The sequence below is a fragment of the Microcaecilia unicolor genome, chromosome 4, assembly GCF_901765095.1.
Source record: "Microcaecilia unicolor chromosome 4, aMicUni1.1, whole genome shotgun sequence".
Taxonomy (NCBI): Eukaryota; Metazoa; Chordata; class Amphibia; order Gymnophiona; family Siphonopidae; genus Microcaecilia; species Microcaecilia unicolor.
The window spans coordinates 340,203,679-340,222,196 of NC_044034.1; the positions used below are offsets into that span (position 1 = coordinate 340,203,679).

General features: G+C 44.9%; 1 protein-coding gene across 5 annotated transcripts in view; it reads left to right on the forward strand.

Moving 5' to 3' along the window:
* Positions 1-18,518, forward strand: part of TIAM1 (T cell lymphoma invasion and metastasis 1) — a 369,616-nt gene that overhangs the window by 313,296 nt on the left and 37,802 nt on the right. For 4 of the 5 annotated variants that reach the window (XM_030202124.1, XM_030202125.1, XM_030202126.1 and 1 more), the window contains exon 16: positions 10,484-10,654. In XM_030202124.1, coding sequence (XP_030057984.1) covers positions 10,484-10,654 — 171 coding nt within the window. Of the gene's footprint in view, positions 1-1,345; positions 1,397-10,483; positions 10,655-18,518 lie in introns of those variants that run through there. The other variant, XM_030202128.1, reaches the window with a different exon arrangement.

Sequence of the window (18,518 nt, forward strand, 5' to 3'; positions counted from 1 at the left end):
TGTAGCTTTTTTTTCTTTGTACTGTAGCAGATTTTCCCTGGGTGTTTTGAGGGAGGAGGCAATAGTCTTGGAGATTATTTTGGGGTTGTAGCCTTTCTGTTCGAAGGATACAGTCAGGATTTCAAGGTGTCTGTCTCTGTCCTCTGGGTCAGAGCAGATACGGTGGGTATCTTGTGGCTTGGCTGTAAATAATGGATCTTTTTGTATATGAAGGGTGGAAGCTGGAGCTATGGAGGTAGCTGCATTTGTCTGTGGGTTTCTTGTATATGGATGTTTGTATATATCCATCACTGATTGAGACTGTGGTGTCCAAAAAATTGACTTTTTCTGGGGAGTAGTCAATTTTGAATCTGATTGTAGGATGGTATGTATTGAAGGAATTCTAAAATTGTTTCACAGTTTCTTCCCCCTCAGTCCAAATCATAAAAATGTCATCGATGTACCGGTAGTATTTTAGGGGTTTGGTCTGGTATGTATTCAGAAATGTCTCTTCCAGCTCAGCCATAAAGAGGTTGGCATATTGGGGTGCTGTCCTGGTGCCAATCGCAGTGCCCATTATGTGTAGATAGATATCATTGTTAAAGCGGAAATATTTGTGGGTTAAAATAAATTTGATTAATTTTGTAATGATTTCGTGTGATTATTGATGGTCCAGTGTGGATGTTTTTAGGAGTTTCTCACATGCAGCTGTGCCATCCGCATGGGGAATGTTGCTGTATAGTGATTCTACATCCATTGTGACTGCCTTGTCACCCTCCTATCGCCATGCATATCTCCCTGTCCCTTATCCACCCGACTCTTCCTGTCTCTCACCTATCCACCCCCATCCTGTTAGACTGTCACTGAAATGCTTTGATGTTTCACTTATATATACTGTCATCTACCAACATTTGCTTATTTCCGATCTGATGAAGAAGGGCAACCTTCGAAAGCTAATCAAGAAATGTATTAAGTTATGTCCATCTTATTTTCTTTTCCATGTTTTATTTTGTTTTATTTCTATTGATTACCTTTAAAAGTGGACTAACACGGCTACCACACCTCTCTACTCAAGTCAGCTAGAATCTACATTTTTCTTTCTGCTGTGAAAACGCCCTACAGAGCACCCTGTTTCGGAAACTCCTTCATCGGGGACGCTGGTGCTACAGTTTTCTCCAATCTTTCAAATATAGTAGCGGACTCCATCGCCAGCGTGGTTGAATAAAGCCAGAGAGCAAGCAATGACACACAGGCTCAGGAAGTCTATTACAGGCATACATCAAGGGAGAAAGAACAAATTCTGGAGTTGGAAACGGAGGAGCACAACAGAGATAAACAGGACTTACCTGATAGCGGAGTTCCTAAGGAGGGGTGTAGGAAGAAGTCGTGAGGAGCTGCAGAACGAATGCGCCTGTAGGTGAATAACAGAAGTTTGAACTGTATACAGAAACAGATAGGGGGGAGCCAATGAACTAAACTGAGGAGAAGGTTGTGTGAGTGTCATAGCACAGGCAGAGATGGTTCAGTGGGAGATCCGTGGGAAGCAGGTTGCAGTTGTCAAGGCCTTAACACGTACAGAAAGAAGTCCTACCAGAAAAATTGAGGCAAATGACAGAGCAGGTATTGTGCATGAAAAAGAGAAACAGGGTTATAAAACAGAAAAATAAATCCAAGCAATGCTGTCATTCACCAATTGTTTCTGACAAAGCGTAGCTGCATTTGGCATCATAAAAGGTTTAACTGTGTAATCTGCTCCCCTGCAACTAAGCAAACAGAGATGGGAAATGAATTGACACACAGAAAACAGTGTTACAGTTCCAGGCTATTATTTTTTTTTTTTTTTTACAGTTTTACCTGAGAGAGATTTTTTATTCAGTGCCCTAGCTAGAGGAACCACAAACCCCAGTGAATGCCCTTAACAACTATCCCTTTTTTTTTTCCTGTGTGCTACAACTAATTTTTTATTAATTTATTACATTTGTATCCCGCGCTTTCCCACACATGGCAGGCTCCTAAGCCCACTTCACCCACCTAATATAGCATAATTGGGGAGGGGGGGGGATTCTATAACTGGATGCCTCCATTTGGGTGCTAGGAATCAGCGTGGGCAGCATATATTTATTACAGCACAAGTAAAACAAGCCCGTTTCTGACACAAATGAAACAGGCGCTAGCAAGGTTTTCCGCGGAGTGTGTATGTTTGAGAGAGTATGTGTGAGAGTGACTGTGTGAGAGAGAGTGAATGTGCGAGTGTGTGTGTGTCTGACAGAGAGAGATTGAGACTGGGTACAAGTGTGTCTGTGAGAGTGTGTGAGAGTGAGAGTGTGTGCCAGGGGCCCCTGCCCCTTCCTCCCAGTTTTAGTGTCACCCCTTCTTCCGTGTTCCAGGGTCGACGTCACCCCCCCCCCTCCCTCCGAGTTCCAGGGTCGTTCCCCTGCCTTTTTTTACAGGTGGTGCATTCCCTCCCTCCTCTCCTCTCGTCCCCTCCCCTGAGTTCCAAACCCTTCTCCACCGAGATCCAGACACCCCCCTCCCTTCCCCCTCCTTCCAGGCCCCCTCCTTCCCCCCCCCCGAGTTCCAGTCCCCCCTCTCTCCCTCCCCCCTCTCGAGTTCCGGCCCCCCTCCCTCCCCCTTGAGTTGCAGACCCCCCTCCCTCGCTCCCCTGAGTTCCAGACCCCACCTCCCTGCCTCACTCCCTCCGATTTCCAGACCCCCCCTCCGATTTCCTGACCCCTGGACCCCCCTGCCATGACCCGCTCGAGCCCCCCCTTCCCACCGCCAACCCTCTCTCACCGCCGTTGCGTACCTGTGCTGGCGGGGGACCCCAACCCCCGCCAGCCAAAGTCCTCTTCTCGGCTGCGCGGTGTGGACGAATGATCTGATCAAGTTTCAATCTGTTTGTGTACGTGCGTCTGACGTCGGCGGGGGAGGGTTGGCGATGGGAAGGGGGGCTCGAGCGGGTCACAGCAGGGGGGTCCAGGGGTCTGGAAATCGGAGGGAGGGAGGGAGGGATTCTTCTGACATTGCGTTACCATGGGCGGAGCTATTACGAAGCCTATGAACACTTCAGGGCTTCATGGCTTCACTTCCAAGCTGCCACGGAGTCAGCTTCAGAACGTTGGAGGTGCAAATTATTATATTAGATTTTGCACATGGATAGCAAGGGGAAGGAACTCTGTGGTGCCTCCCTTCCCACAGTGCCCTATGCACGTACTTATTTTCCTTAATGGTTACTCCAGGGCTGCATTTATGCCGAGTCTATGGCAGTTGGAAATGGGCACGCCTGAGTGCAGTGTTTATAGGTGTAACACAGTATTGTATAAGTTGTGCATGTAAGTGGGAGACACACCCGTGTTCTACCCTTGCTTTACCCATGTGTACGCTCCCCTTGCATTTACATGTTCAGGCAGTTGTATATGTATGTTATATAGTACTACTATATGCACGGCTCGCGCTTCTATGCATATGTATACAGTATGGGGTAGATTTTTTAAAAAGGGATGCCAAAAATTGAGCGCTAAGCTAACATAAGTCAGTTTTTGAGCTCCAAACCTTAGGTGCAAGCATTTACGTCATATCAAAGGCTGGTGTACGTGTTCACATCTAAAAACTTTCATAAGAACATAAGTGTTGCTATCAAGCTGTTATGATTCTGCTAGATAGGCAGGGGAATGTTTGGGACTCGCTCCTGATTGGCTTATCAGGGGCTGAGCTGACGCCTGAGGCTGCAGACCTCAGAAGCCTGATCTACTTAAGCCTACCTTTCCCTGCAATCCTTGCTTTAGCATTTGATTGGTGCTTGTGCACTGTTTATGTGGAGATTTGCTTTCTCTCCTCGTAGCTCGTAGTTTCTGTGTGAGTGCTGGGTGTTCCCAGTGTGTGCTTGATTGTCTCACTACACTGCACCTGGGTCTATTCTCTGCTTGGCTGGTGTTGTATTGTTTGTGGTAAGCTTGTCCCTTGTATGGTTCCAGTTTGTTTGTTTGTTTAACTTTCCCTTTCCTCTGTGTTAACCCTTTTTCTGCAGTGTAAGCCCTGCTTCTGGCAGATTGTGTTTTGAAGCAGTCTTTTCCTTTTGCCTGCTTTTATTCATTCTTTGCTGTGTCTGTCTCCTGTTTCTGGTGAGATCTGCACCTTATCTGATCTGTGTGTGTTAAGGCAATGTTCTCTGTTTGCTTACCTCTCCCTTACCTTTGAGTGCTGTGTGGCACAGCCTTGTTTATTCCTATATAACAGTTCCCTTTATCCTTGTGTGTTGTGAGGCCAGCCTTGTGCATTCTTGTGTGTGGATTCCCTTTACCTTTGAGTGCTGTGTGGCACAGCTTTGTTTATGCCTATATAGTAGTTCCCTTTATCCCTGTATGTTGTAAGGTTAGCATTGTGTATTCTTAGGTGACTTTCCCTTTCCCTTGTGTGCTCTATGGTACAGTCTAGAGTGTTCTCTTGTGTGGTTTCCTTTATCCTTGACTGCCGGTGACACAGCCTTGTGTTTCCTAAAGGAACGTCTGTCAGTCCCTTTTCCCTTGTGTTCTTAGCTAGCGCTGTGTGCGTTGCTGGTGCTCCTGTCCCATTGGGGACCCCTCATTGTTCTTTCTCCCCTTCCCAGTGTATGACTCGGTTCCTGTTCGGCTGTGAGGCCCGCATGCTTGGACTCTGTGCGAGTGAGTTTCCGATAGGCCATGAGGCCCACCTGAATGCTCTATCTCCCATTTTCTGGTGGTGCTAGTTGGTTGTGTGTGTGCGGGGCTTGGTGGCTGGGCTGATGCGTAGGGCCTGTTCGGTCTACCCTAGGCCTTGGCCAAAACCCTATACTAGGCCTCAGCCTGGGCTGATGACCAGATTAACAGAAACACAGTATCTTGTTTCCAACCATGGCCAATCCAGGCTACAAGTACTTTTCAAGATCCCAAAACTTCAAAATAGATTTTATACTGCTTATCCTAGAAATAAGCAATGTATTTTCTCCATCTTAATGGCTTATGGACTTTTCTTTTAGGAAGTTATCCAAACCTTTTTTAAAACCCTGCTAAGCTAACTGCTTTTACCACATTCTTCGGCAATGAATTCCAGAGTTTAATTACATGAGTGAAAAAATATTTCTCTGATTAGGTTTAAATTTACTACTTAATAGCGTCATAGCGTGCCTCCTAGTCCTAGTATTTTTGGAAACAGTAAATAAGTGATTCACATCCACCCATTCCATTCCACTCATTATTTTATAAACCTCTATCATATCTCCCTTAGCAGTCTCTTCTCCAAGCTGAAGAGCCCTAGCCACATTAGCCTTTCCTCATAGGGAAGTCACACAGTAACACAGTAAATGACGGCAGATAAAGACCTGTACGGTCCATCCAGTCTGCCCAACAAAATAAACTCATTTTACATGGTATGTGATAGTTTATACCAGAGTTTGATTTGTCCCTGTCATTCTGAGGGCACAGACACTAGAAGGCTGCCCAGCACTGTTCTTGTACTAAAAGTTCTGAAGCTAACGTCGAAGCCCCTTAAAATTTACACTCCAGCCCACTCTTTTTATTTGAATTTACGTTTTTTAAACTTTCCAAAACATCCTAAGTTCTTAAAAAATATTTAAGTACATAACATAAGTAATGCCACACTAGAAAAGACCAAGGGTCCATCGAGCCCAGCATCCCGTCCACGACAGTGGCCAATCCAGGCCAAGGGCACCTGGCAAGCTCCCCAAATGTACAAACATTCTATACATGTTATTCCTGGAATTGTGGATTTTTCCCAAGTCCATTTAGTAGTGGTTTATGGACTTGTCCTTTAGGAAACTGTCTAACCCTGTTTTAAACTCTGCTAAGCTAACCGCCTTCACCACGTTCTCTGGCAACGAATTCCAGAGTTCAATTACACGTTGGGTGAAGAAACATTTTCTCAGATTTGTTTTAAATTTACTACACTGTAGTTTCATCGCATGCCCCCTAGTCCTAGTATTTTTGGAAAGCGTGAACAGACGCTTCACATCCACCTGTTCCACTCCACTCATTATTTTATATACCTCTATCACGTCTCCCCTCAGCCGTCTCTTCTCCAAGTCTTTCCATCCCCTTTATCATTTTCGTCACCTTTCTCTGTAACTTTTTTAATTCTGCTATTTTTTTTTTTTTTTGAAATGCGGTGACCAGAATTGCACACACACTATTCGAGGTGTGGTCACAGCATGGAGCAATACAAAGGCATTGTAACATTCTCATTTTTGTTTTTCATTGCTTTCCTAATAATACCTAACATTCTGTTTGCTTTCTTAGCCGCTGCTGCACACTGGGCAGAGGGTTTCAGAGTATCATCAACAATGGCACCTAGATCCCTTTCCTGTCAGGTGTGTGCATAACTGACAGTATTCTATAAACTTGACACATAAGTGTCTGACATGCCTCGGACCTACCCATGCTCCTCCTGTGTTAATACCCCCTTTGCAGTTACATGCTATAGAACTTAGGCACTTGGGAGTCAATATTCAGCTACCGGTGGTCAGTGTTATTTTGGCCACTGCTGGCAGTATCCCTGAATAATCAATGCAGGACCATATCTGAGCACCAATATTGAATATCTGGTTATACATTACATTACAGAACGTTTATACCCCACACTTATGAGCTGAGTTCAGTGTGGCTTACGGATCAAGAAAACTGGGCATTTCCAGGAACATTACAACAAAGAAAATCAAAGTGTGAAGACATCAAAGTCTCAAAAAGAGTTCACATTGCAAACCCCCATAACATGAAAATCCATACATTATTGGTTCATAACAATCATTAAATCAAGTACTTTCTAAATAAAGTTTTCAGCAGCTTCCAAAATGCAGCATAGTTTAGCCTGGCCTCTAATATTACATGGAAGACTATTCCAACGAGTAGCAGCCTGATATGCATAATACTTATCCGGTTAAGTATGATATTTGGAGCTTAATCAGATAGGTCAAACCAGATAAAGATAGGACAGTGTTTTATGTGGTCCTGTTTATCTGGTTAAGTGCTGAGCATCACCACTTAAGGGTCATTATAGTCAGTTCAAGCCAATTAGAGCCCACTTAAACCGTTAAGTTAGGCGCTGTTCTATAACTTGCCTGCTGTGTATGCTACTCGCAAAATTGTGCACCCAAGTTGATAAAATTAGGGATAGATGGCGCATATGTGGTACTGTTCTAGAACATACATGAACAAAGGGCACCTAAATATAGATGCCCTTTTATAGAATGAGGGGGTTGAACTATAAAGTTCATTGTGGTGGGAGGCGGGACTGGTGGTTGGGAGGCAGGGATAGTGCTGGGCAGACTTATACGGTCTGTGCCAGAGCCGGTGGTTGAGAGGCAGGGATAGTGCTGGGCAGACTTATACGGTCTGTGCCAGAGCCGGTGGTGGGAGGCAGGGATAGTGCTGGGCAGACTTATACGGTCTGTGCCAGAGCCGGTGGTGGGAGGCAGGGATAGTGCTGGGCAGACTTATACGGTCTGTGCCAGAGCCGGTGGTTGGGAGGCGGGACTGGTGGGTGGGAGGCAGGGATAGTGCTGGGCAGACTTATACGGTCTCTGCCAGAGCCGGTGGTTGGGAGGCAGGGATAGTGCTGGGCAGACTTATACGGTCTGTGCCAGAGCCGGTGGTGGGAGGTGGGGCTGGTGGTTGGGAGGCGGGGATAGTGCTGGGCAGACTTATACGGTCTGTGCCGGGGCTGGTGATTGGGAGGCGGGGATAGTGCTGGGCACAAAGTAGGATATACACAAAAAGTAGCACATACAGTATGAGTTGTCTTGTTGGGCAGACTGGATGGACCGTGCAGGTCTTTTTCTGCCGTCATCTACTATGTTACTATGTTTACTTCTCTTCAGTGTATATAGCACTGTAAAAGTGTAAAGCGCTAAGGGTCATGGTACAGTCAAAGCGGTTCACATTTATTAAGGTACTTTCTCTATCCCTAGTGGGTTCACAATCTAAGATTGTTGTACCTGGGGCAATGGAGGGTTAAGTGACTTCCTCAGGATCACAAGGAGCCACAGTGAGTTTGGTTAGGTCTGTCCTAAATTCTGCCATCAGTGAGTTCAGAGTGTAGGTGACCTTTGATTGTAGCAGGTGTCCAAGAAAGTGGAGAAGCATAATAAAAGTGGGTTTGCTTGGATAAACACCAGTAAAACACCCCCAATACAAAAAAGGTGTTTGTCTAGTAAACACCAGAAAAATCACCCTTTTTGCTAGCTTTCTATCACCCTTACCCTTGCCTTCCTTGGATCCTCCACTCTGTTTTCTTTCCTTTAGTGCTCATGACTGCTCGGCTGCATTAATGTCTATAGTTTATTCAACTAGAAAAGATACTCGGTAAGACTGCCCGTTGTGTTGTAAACATCTAAGAATAGAAGTCCTAGATATAATGAGCCTAATGTACAAAAAGCCAGCCAGTGTCGGGGTCAGCATTGTGCTTCACTTCAGTCATATTCCGCAGCACTCACAATTCAGGTAACACTGCTGAATATACAACAGACCGGCAACACATCTATTTGAAGTCAGGCCTAACTTACCTGTTCAGCAGCCACATATTGCTGCTAAACATAACCTAGTTCTGGCTCCCCCTTTGCTCAACCCCAATGCCGGCCCCCTTTTTCTGTGGATAAAATATGGCAATTTTGCAAGTAAAAAGGCCTATATTTATCCACAGAAGGACTGAAAATAGACACATACATAGTAACATAGTAGATGACGGCAGAAAAAGACCTGCATGGTCCATCCAGTCTGCCCAAGACAAACTCATATGTGTATACCTTACCTTAAATTTGTACCTGTCCTTTTCAGGGCACAAACCGTATAAGTCTGCCCAGCAGTATTTCCCGCCTCCCAACCACCAGTCCCGCCTCCCATCACCGGCTCTGGTACAGATCGTATAAGTCTGCCCTCCCCTATCCTAGCCTCCCAACCACCAACCCCTCTTCCCCCCACCTGCTCCGCCACCCAATTTCAGCTAAGCTTCTGAGGATCCATTCCTTCTGCACAGGATTCATTTATGCATATCCCACGCATGTTTGAACTCCGTTACCGGTTTCATCTCCACCACCTCCCACGGGAGGGCATTCCAAGCGTCCACCACCCTCTCCGTGAAAAAATACTTCCTGACATCTTTCCTGAGTCTGCCCCCCTTCAATCTCATTTCATGTCCTCTCGTTCTACCGCCTTCCCATCTCTGGAAAAGATTCGTTTGCGGATTAATACCTTTCAAATATTTGAACGTCTGTATCATATCACCCCTGTTCCTCCTTTCCTCCAGGGTACACATGTTCAGGTCAGCAAGTCTCTCTTCATACGTCTTGGAACGCAAATCCCATACCATCCTCGTAGCTTTTCTTTGCACCGCTTCCATTTTTTTAACATCCTTTGCAAGATACGGCCTCCAAAACTGAACACAATACTCCAGGTGGGGCCTCACCAACATCTTATACAGGGGCATTAAAACCTCCTTTCTTCTGCTGGTCACTCCTCTCTCTATACAGCCTAGCAATCTTCTAGCTACGGCCACCGCCTTGTCGCACTGTTTCGTCGCCTTCAGGTCCTCAGATACTATCACCCCAAGATCCCTCTCCCTGTCCGTGCCTATCAGACTCTCCCCGCCTAACACATACGTCTCCCTTGGATTTCTACTCCCTAAGTGCATCACTTTGCATTTCTTCGCACTGAATTTTAATTGCCAAACGTTAGACCATTCTTCTAGCTTCTTCAGATCTTTTTTCATGTTTTCCACTCCCTCCGGGGTGTCCACTCTATTGCAAATCTTGGTGTCATCTGCAAAAAGGCAAACTTTACCTTGTAACCCTTCGGCAATGTCACTCACAAATATATTGAACGGAATGGGCCCCAGCACCGATCCCTGAGGCACTCCACTACTCACCTTTCCCTCCTCCGAGCGAACTCCATTCACCACCACCCTCTGGCGTCTGCCCGTCAACCAGTTCCTAATCCAGTTTACCACTTCGGGTCCTATCTTCAGCCCGTCTAGTTTATTTAAGAGCCTTCGTGTGGGGAACCGTGTCAAAAGCCTTGCTGAAATCTAAGTAGATTACGTCCAAAGCACGTCCTTGATTTAATTCTCCTGTCACCCAGTCAAAGAATTAAATGAGATTCGTTTGGCACGATTTCCCTTTGGTGAAACCATGTTGTAATGTAAAGTGCTTGGCTGCGGCCATAATAAATTCCAAATTGTCAAAGAAATAGCTGGTCATGTCTATTCTTCTTGGTGGCAAAGGAGAGGGGACGGTTGAGCAGTGCCGAATGCCCCAGTTGAGGAGGAGGCCAAACCAAATAGGGAGGCCGCACACACCTGGGTTATGCGTTTATCTCCTGCCTGCAGATGTGCGTCTCTCTGTATTTATATGTTGTATATATAGATAGATTGATAGCAGGCACCAGACATTTAATGGGGAACAGGTCCTTGGCTCAAAAGGATCACATCTTGTAGCAAGAGTAGTTTCAATAACTGTTGTCTAATTCTTCTGTTTTTGTAGAGTACACAGCAAGCTACTGCATTTTCTCACGACGAAATGAATCCCGATTTGGGTCAGATTCCGCTGGAACTCAGAGGACCACAACAGACAACCATGAGGCAGTTAACAGATGCAGAAAAACTACGCAAGATCATCTGTGAGCTACTGGAGACAGAGCACACTTATGTCAAAGTAGGTCTTTTCTCAGATTTGCTATTGGTAACTGTTTCTTTAATCTCGAGCTCTTTTTCACTTAAAAATAAAAATGTCCCTGCCATGCATTGTGAAGTGCTTTAGAAGGATACACAGAAGTGGTAATACGCACCTTGTCTGAATTAGAGATCTCATTTGAAGTTGGCACAACTGACACGGGGTGGATAATTGCTGCCTTCATCGCTCACTTTTGAAATACTGCAGAATACATGGACGTTAAGTCTTCTAAGGTTCTTTTATTCTTTGGAGTTTGTTCAATATTTCAATAAGCCTAGCTTAAAATAGGTTGACTAGCAAAAGCATCACACAATGTCATTACTGCAGACTGAGTTTGGCATACAAACAGAAACGAAAGATACTTGACTGTAGTTGGTGTTCTCCGAGAACAGCAGGACGATTGTTCTCACATCCGGGTGACATCATCCAATGGAGCTCGGTGCGGATACTGACTAGCGAGTACAGTAGAAAATTGTAGCAGCATCCCACCACGCCTTCCTGCCTGATGCGCGAGCGTGGGTCTTCTAGTCTAGTCATGTGAAAAACCAAAAAGCCTGTAACTAAATTCAATTCCTAGGGAAGGTGGGGAGGGTATGTGAGAATAATCGGCCTGTTTGTCTTCGAAGAACACCAGCTACAGGTAAGTTTCTTTCCTTTCTCTGAGGACAAGCAGGCCTTCTTATTCTCACATCTGGGAATCTGTAACTACCAGTCTCACCTAAAACAAGAAAGCTAGGATAATTGAGTCTCGAGACGTCAAAACTAAAACTTCAATCAACCTTAAACTATATACATACTAGCTGGGTAGATGCAGCCTGGAACAGAATAAAAAGGGCCTAGGAGGGTGCAGTTGGACTCTAGACACCACATAAATTCTGCAGAACTGCCTGTCCGAACTGATGATGTGTCAGGTATCCTGATCCAGACAGTAGTGGGATGTGAATGTGTGAACTGAAGACCACGACACAGCCTTGCAGATCTCCTCTAGGGAGGCTGATCTCAAGTGGGCTACCGACGCAGCCATGGCTCTGACATTGTGAGCTGTGACAGTGGCCCTCAAAAGTCAATCCAGCCTGGGTATAAGCAAAGGAGAAGCAATCTGCTATCCAATTTGAAAGTGTGTGTTTGCCGATAGCCACCCCCAATCAGTTGGGGTCAAAAGAAACAAAGCTGAGTGGACTCCCTGTGGCCTTGAGTCCCGCTCCAGGTAGAAAGCTAAGGCTTGCTTGCAGTTTAAAGTATGCAGTACATTTTCAGAAAAAACAAAATAACGGAAGATATACAGAAAGACCAAACTCAAAAATGTAAAAAAGCCAAATTTATTTCTAAAGACCCTACACGGTCCGTGTTTCAGCCAAAGAGGCCTTCTTCAGGGGTCTCCACAGTAAAGCACTGGGTCTCGTTTTCCTTCCACACTGTAATCAGGTAAGAGCGCTAGCAGTAGCCCAAACTGAAGCATAAACATCTCTGTACTACCCATGCACAGACCAGCCAAGCCTTGACACAGTGGGAGATTTGGTAGGGGGGTTTGTTAGCAACAAACCCCTCATGAAGTGAACAACTAAAGGCTGTACAGAGATGGACTTGTCTCCCACATGGTGATGCTAAGTGCCAATTGTACTGAAATGAACCCTTACAGAGTTGGTTTTCAAACCAGTCTCAGAGAGGTGCAAGAGGTACTCAAGCAGTTTTTGTGTAGGGCAAGAAAAGGGATCTAAGACTTTGCCCTCACACCAGACGGCAAACCTTCTCCACTTGAGTAACATCTGGAATCTTTCCTGGAAGCCAGCAAGATATGGAAGACACCCTCAGGCAATTCCAGGGGTTCGAGTTCTGTTCTCTCAACATCCAAGCCATGAGGGCCAGAGATTGGACTTCGGATGCAGAAGGGGAACCCTTGTTCTGCATGATGAGGTCAGAAAACTGTCCAATCTCCACAGATCTTCAGAGGACACCTCCAGAAAAAGAGGGAACCAAATCTGTAGCAGCCAATAAGGAGCAATCAGAATCATGGTTCCCCGGTCTTGCTTGAGTTTTAGCAAAGTCTTCTCTATGAGAGATATGGGAAGGTAGACATACGGGAGTCCTTCCCAATGCAGGACAAAGACATCTGATGCTAGTCTGCCATGGGACCCAAGTCTGGACAGAACTGAGGAACTGTTGTTCAGATGAGTGGCAAAAAGATCCACAAAGGAGTGCCCCACTCTCAGAAGATCTTCCGGGCTACGCCCATGTTGAGAGACCACTAATGCAGTTGCAAGATCCGGTTCAGTCTGTCCATCAGGCAGTTGTTGCCAGGCAGGTAAGTGGCACGGAGTTCCATACTATGAAGGAGAGCCTACTGCCATATGCCGACCGCCTCCTAACACAAGGGGTATGAACCCATATCCCCCCTGCTTGGACCTCTGCAGGACGTCAGACTCACAGAAACAGAAGCCTGCGCGGCCGCATTGCTGATCTGCAAGGGCAGACTTCTACATGGAATGTTGCTAGTGGAGGAGTAGCCTAGTGGTTAGTGCAGTGGACTTTGATCCTGGGGAACTGAGCTCCATTCCCACTGCAGCTCCTTGTGACTCTGGGCAAGTCACTTAACCCTCCATTGCCCCTGGTACAAAAATAAGTACCTGAATATATGTAAACCGCTTTGAATGTAGTTGCAAAAACCTCAGAAAGGCGGTATATCAAGTCCCATTTCCCTTTCCCTACATGAAAATAACTTGCTAAGAAGGGGGCTGAAGGGGGATTGGTGTCCTGAGGGATGTTTTAAAATATCGAGCAGTAACAATTTGAAACATTTACCCTAGATCATGGGTTCTTAAGCCAGTCAGGTTTTTAGGATACCCACAATGTATGAGCGAACTTTGCATGAACTGCCTTCGCTGGATGCAAATCTATCTTCTGCATATTTATTGTGGATATTTTGAAAACCGGACTGGTTTGATGTGTCCCAAGGACTGGGTTGAGAAACACCTCCTTCAGACTGATAAATGAGGTCTTGCTTGTATTATATCCTAGAGTACTGTGAACTACTGGATATGTCTTGTGTTCATGGATAATTTTGGCAATTACAATGTGTATAATTTCCCCCTAGTTTTTGTAACCAAAAATCAGCGTCTGTGGAAAAGAGTAGAAGTTCCCATTTCTCACATTGCAACAGTGTGCTATCTCCCTACAGTGATCAGCCTCAAAGATATTGGTGCAGTCAGGGAATCAGTCTTATCAGGATGATTAAGCAGGAGTATTGTGTTCAGTACTGGTCTCCGTATCTCAAAAAAGATATAGTAGAATTGGAAAAGGTACAGCGAAGGGCGACGAAAATGATAGTGGGGATGGGACGACTTTCCTATGAAGAGAGGCTGAGAAGGCTAGGGCTTTTCAGCTTGGAGAAGAGACGGCTGAGGGGAGATATGATAGAAGTGTATAAAATAATGAGTGGAATGGATCGGGTGGATGTGAAGCGACTGTTCACGCTATCCAAAAATACTAGGACTAGAGGGCATGAGTTGAAGCTACAGTGTGGTAAATTTAAAACTAATCGGAGAAAATTTTTCTTCACCCAACGTGTAATTAGACTCTGGAATTCGTTGCCGGAGAACGTGGTACGGGCGGTTAGCTTGACGGAGTTTAAAAAGGGGTTAGATAGATTCCTAAAGGACAAGTCCATAGACCGCTATTAAATGGACTTGGAAAAATTCCGCATTTTTAGGTATAACTTGTCTGGAATGTTTTTACGTTTGGGGAGCGTGCCAGGTGCCCTTGACCTGGATTGGCCACTGTCGGTGACAGGATGCTGGGCTAGATGGACCTTTGGTCTTTCCCAGTATGGCACTACTTATGTACTTATGTACTTATGTACAATGAACCAACAACAATATTCGGTTAGAGACATCAGTAATACTTCTGGGAAAATAACGATGACTCTGAGACTGGAACCTGACCATTAAATAGCAGCAGAAAGATTCAACTCGGATCAATGCTTGAAACATTTACTGAATCGCTGAATATCATTTTGGAGCTTCACGGGCAGAACAGTTCAGTCCTGTGTTCATCAACCATTTTTCAAAAAATAAAAAATCATAAAGTAGCATCTTTGTGAGATTGGCCCCAGGAAGTGCTGTGGAATGGGGTGGGTCACTGGAGCTATGGCTCAACCCATGCTATCAGAGTTTTAAATATGGGTAGCAAAACATCTAAATCCACTCACTCAGTAATAAGTTTTTTTTCTGTGGATCAGATGGAGAAAAGTCATATTAACAGTTTACGTTCTAAAAATATTGTTTAATTTAAACAATAGAGCCTCAATTGTCCAGGGAAAGTTGTAGACCTTTAGTGGACTTAACTGCTCTATATGAAACTGGGAAAACAGCAGTGTAAAAACTACTGGGCGAAAACCACTACTTCAAAAACCGGTTCCAACATAAATATTACTAACTCAATAGTTATTTATTTATGTGTATTTTGCTTGCACCTTTTTCAGTAGTAGCTCGAGGTGAGTTACATTCAAGTACACCGAGTCTTTCCCTGTCCCTGGAGGGCTCACTATCGAAGGGCCCTGTTTACTAAGCCGCGCTGTAGGCCTGCACACCTTTTTTGCGTGTGCTAAAAATTAGCACGTGCTAACGATAGACATACCCGTTATGTTCCTATGGGTGTCTCTAGTATTGGCGCACGCCAGGGAATGTGCAGGCCTACAGAGCAGCTTAGTAAACAGGGCCCTAAATTTGTACCTGAGGCAATGGAGGGTTAAGTGACTTGCCCAAGATCACAAGGAGTAGCAGTGGGCTTTTGAACTGGTGCTCTAACCACTAGACCACTCATCCCTGACAATTCTCCCAAACTGATACCATCTGATAGAGAGAGAATTACAAAAATTCAAAATGTAGAAAATTCAAAACCATTCCAATGTCCACAATATCAAACAAAAAACCAAGCACTGTTGCCAACTGAACATGGCCTGAAATTGAATCCTTCAAAATCAAGAGCTTTGTGGGCCTCTGAACACCTTCCACTTTACTGCAACCCAGCATTGATGGGGCACTTTGTTACGCAGTCATAGAGAGTAACTATCTTAAGCTGTAAATTTTATCCCATGCTTTCATTTGAGCTACAGGTTGCAGGAGTGTTGAAGTCATCCTACTTTGCACTTTTGCAGATATGCTCAATTAAACCACTTTTCTCTTTTAAAGACATTTCTTTTTTGCATTCTTCCAAATTGTCTGGATTATTATAACTCTATTTCAGTTTGCCTCAGCCCATAGGCTGCAGGTCCTCCAGAACACAGCTGCAGACTTAGGAGTACAAACAGACATGATCACCTCTCTCCTGTTCTCCATAGGCTTCACTGACTTCCAGTGCATTTCCAAATACAAGTTCTAAATCTTATTCATATGAGACACACATGAACTTGCTGGCACTGTTTGGATATGTTACATATGAGACCTATTAAAATACTAAACTTCAAGTCTGCAGGCCCAATGCATAGATGGTTGTGTGTTTGCTGAACATAATCTCCTTCATGCAAGATGGAAATTGAGAAAGCTTGGGATAAGTGGAGTGGAGGAGTAGCCTAGTGGTTAGAGCAACGGTCTCAACTTCCCCCCCCCCCCAAACACACACACAAGTTCAACAGTGCTCCTTCTCCTTTTCTTAACCCCCCCTCCACACACACACACACAAGTCCAACGCTGCTCCCTATCTTTTTCTCAACCCCCACACAAGTCCAACACTGCTCACTCTCCTTCCCTCAACCCCCCACATCATCCCTGCTCCTCAACCCCCCCCCCCCCCACATCCAACACTGATCTTTCTCCTTCCCTCAACCCCCCCCCCCCCCACAACATTGCTCCCTCTTCTTCCTTCAACCCCTCTACAAGTCCAATGCTGATCCTTCTCCTTCCCTCAACCCCCAAGTCCAATGTTGCTTTCTCTTTTCTGTCCTCCCTCCCCCCCCCCCAGTCCATCAAAGCTGTGTTTTCTGCCAGCCCTGCAGCATTAACAGACTGCTTGAGCTGGCACCAGATCCTTTCTTCTGCCACGTCCTGCCCCTGACACACAACCCAACGCTGGTCAAGGCAGCCTGTTAATGTTGCAGAGGCCAGCAGACAATGCAAGTTTGATGGACTGAGGAGGGATAAGACTAAACAGCGTTGGCCTCAAGGACTGAAGGAAGGAGAGCAGGGCTGGTCTATATGACGGGAGAGGAGTGAAAGAGACATGCCCCACAATTTTTTTAAAAATGCTGGTCTAAGGTGAGATCAAGGCTGGCTACACTTCCATGGGAACCCCGCAGGAATGCTTTCATTCCCACGGGAGTCCCACAAACCCGGAGAGGATTCCTGCGGCAGTCCTATGGTCCCAGAGAGGATTCCTACAAACCCTGTTCCCATGCAAGTCTCTGCGTCAGAGACAATGAAATATGTAAAGCACCTGAATGTAACTCGCCTTGAGCTTCTATTGAAAAAGATGTGAGCTAAATATTTTAAGCCTGTTGCCTAAGTCATTACAAAGCTCCTTTTTCCCCCCTGCCCTAAATCTACCTGTTGCCATCCACTTTTTATGCGCCTACATTTAAGAGTGTTTCGAAATTTTAAGCATAAATTTAGGCATTCAGCACTAGTACATTTTCAAAGAGGCCAATTTAGGAGCTTTTGAATATTGGGTCCTATATTTTTATAAAGTAAACAAAACATCGTTTAATATGTAGATACATTTATATGTGCAAATGTGGCACATAATTGCCTCAAGCTCTTAAATAGTCTACTGCTAGAAATTGGGGGTTATGCTTGGGGATGATCCTAGAAATAGTGCACTTATAAAAAGGTACTTATTCTATAAAGGAAAGTAGACACCTCCTTTTCTTTGTAGAATAACCAGTATAGCAGATAATTTACGCCACTCAGAGAACTGGTATAAGTGCTCACACCTAAATGCTGGAAATATGCACATAGGGCCAAACTCTATACATGGCGCCTAAAAAATCAGCACCGAAAAACCACACAGTTAGTGTGATTCTATAAACTGCCCCTAAAGTTAGGTGTAGTTTTATAGAATATGTTCACGCGCTGTTCTTGCGACCAAAATTTAGGTGCACCCATTTAGGCCACCTAAAACCAGGCCTAAATACCTGCACCTAAGTTAGGTGTAGATCGGGTGTATTCCATAATAGTGCACATAGTTTTCGGAAATGCTCACGACCCGCCTGGCCCACAGCCATGCCCCCTTTTTGACTGCGCGCATCAGAATTTACGTGCACTGAGTTACAGAATATGCCTAGAAAGTTGTGTGTGTAAATCCTAATTAAAGCTAATTAGTACCTCTAATTGGTTAAGTATTGATTATCAGTGCTGATTGGCTTGTTAATCAAGTTGTGTGCACAATTTGTCCAATCGACCAAATTAGCACGCACAACTTAAGGTGCCATATATAGAATTTGGGAAGTAGCTTATAGTATTCTCGAAGTTACTGTGCGTCAGTGTAAGTCTCAGCCCAACTTCACTCGTGTACACCTACCTGTCAGATAAGCCCTGTGTAAGATATGCATATATTTACAGAATAATCAGATTAGTGGACCGCTCTCATATAGATATGTGGGGACTATAATGTGAATATATTCTACATAGAGGCATATTTTCAAAGCACTTAGCCTTCCAAAGTTCCATAGGTTTCTATGGAACTTTTAAGTGCTTTGAAAATATGCCTCCTAGTGTCCCAAACATTCAAAGTTCAATAGTAATTTTCATTCACACTGAAATTGGAAATATATTATTTTTTTTGTATGGGGATCATCAGATATTCCTGCAACTCACAGATAAGTGTTGTGCTAATATGCACGTTTTTGATTAATAAT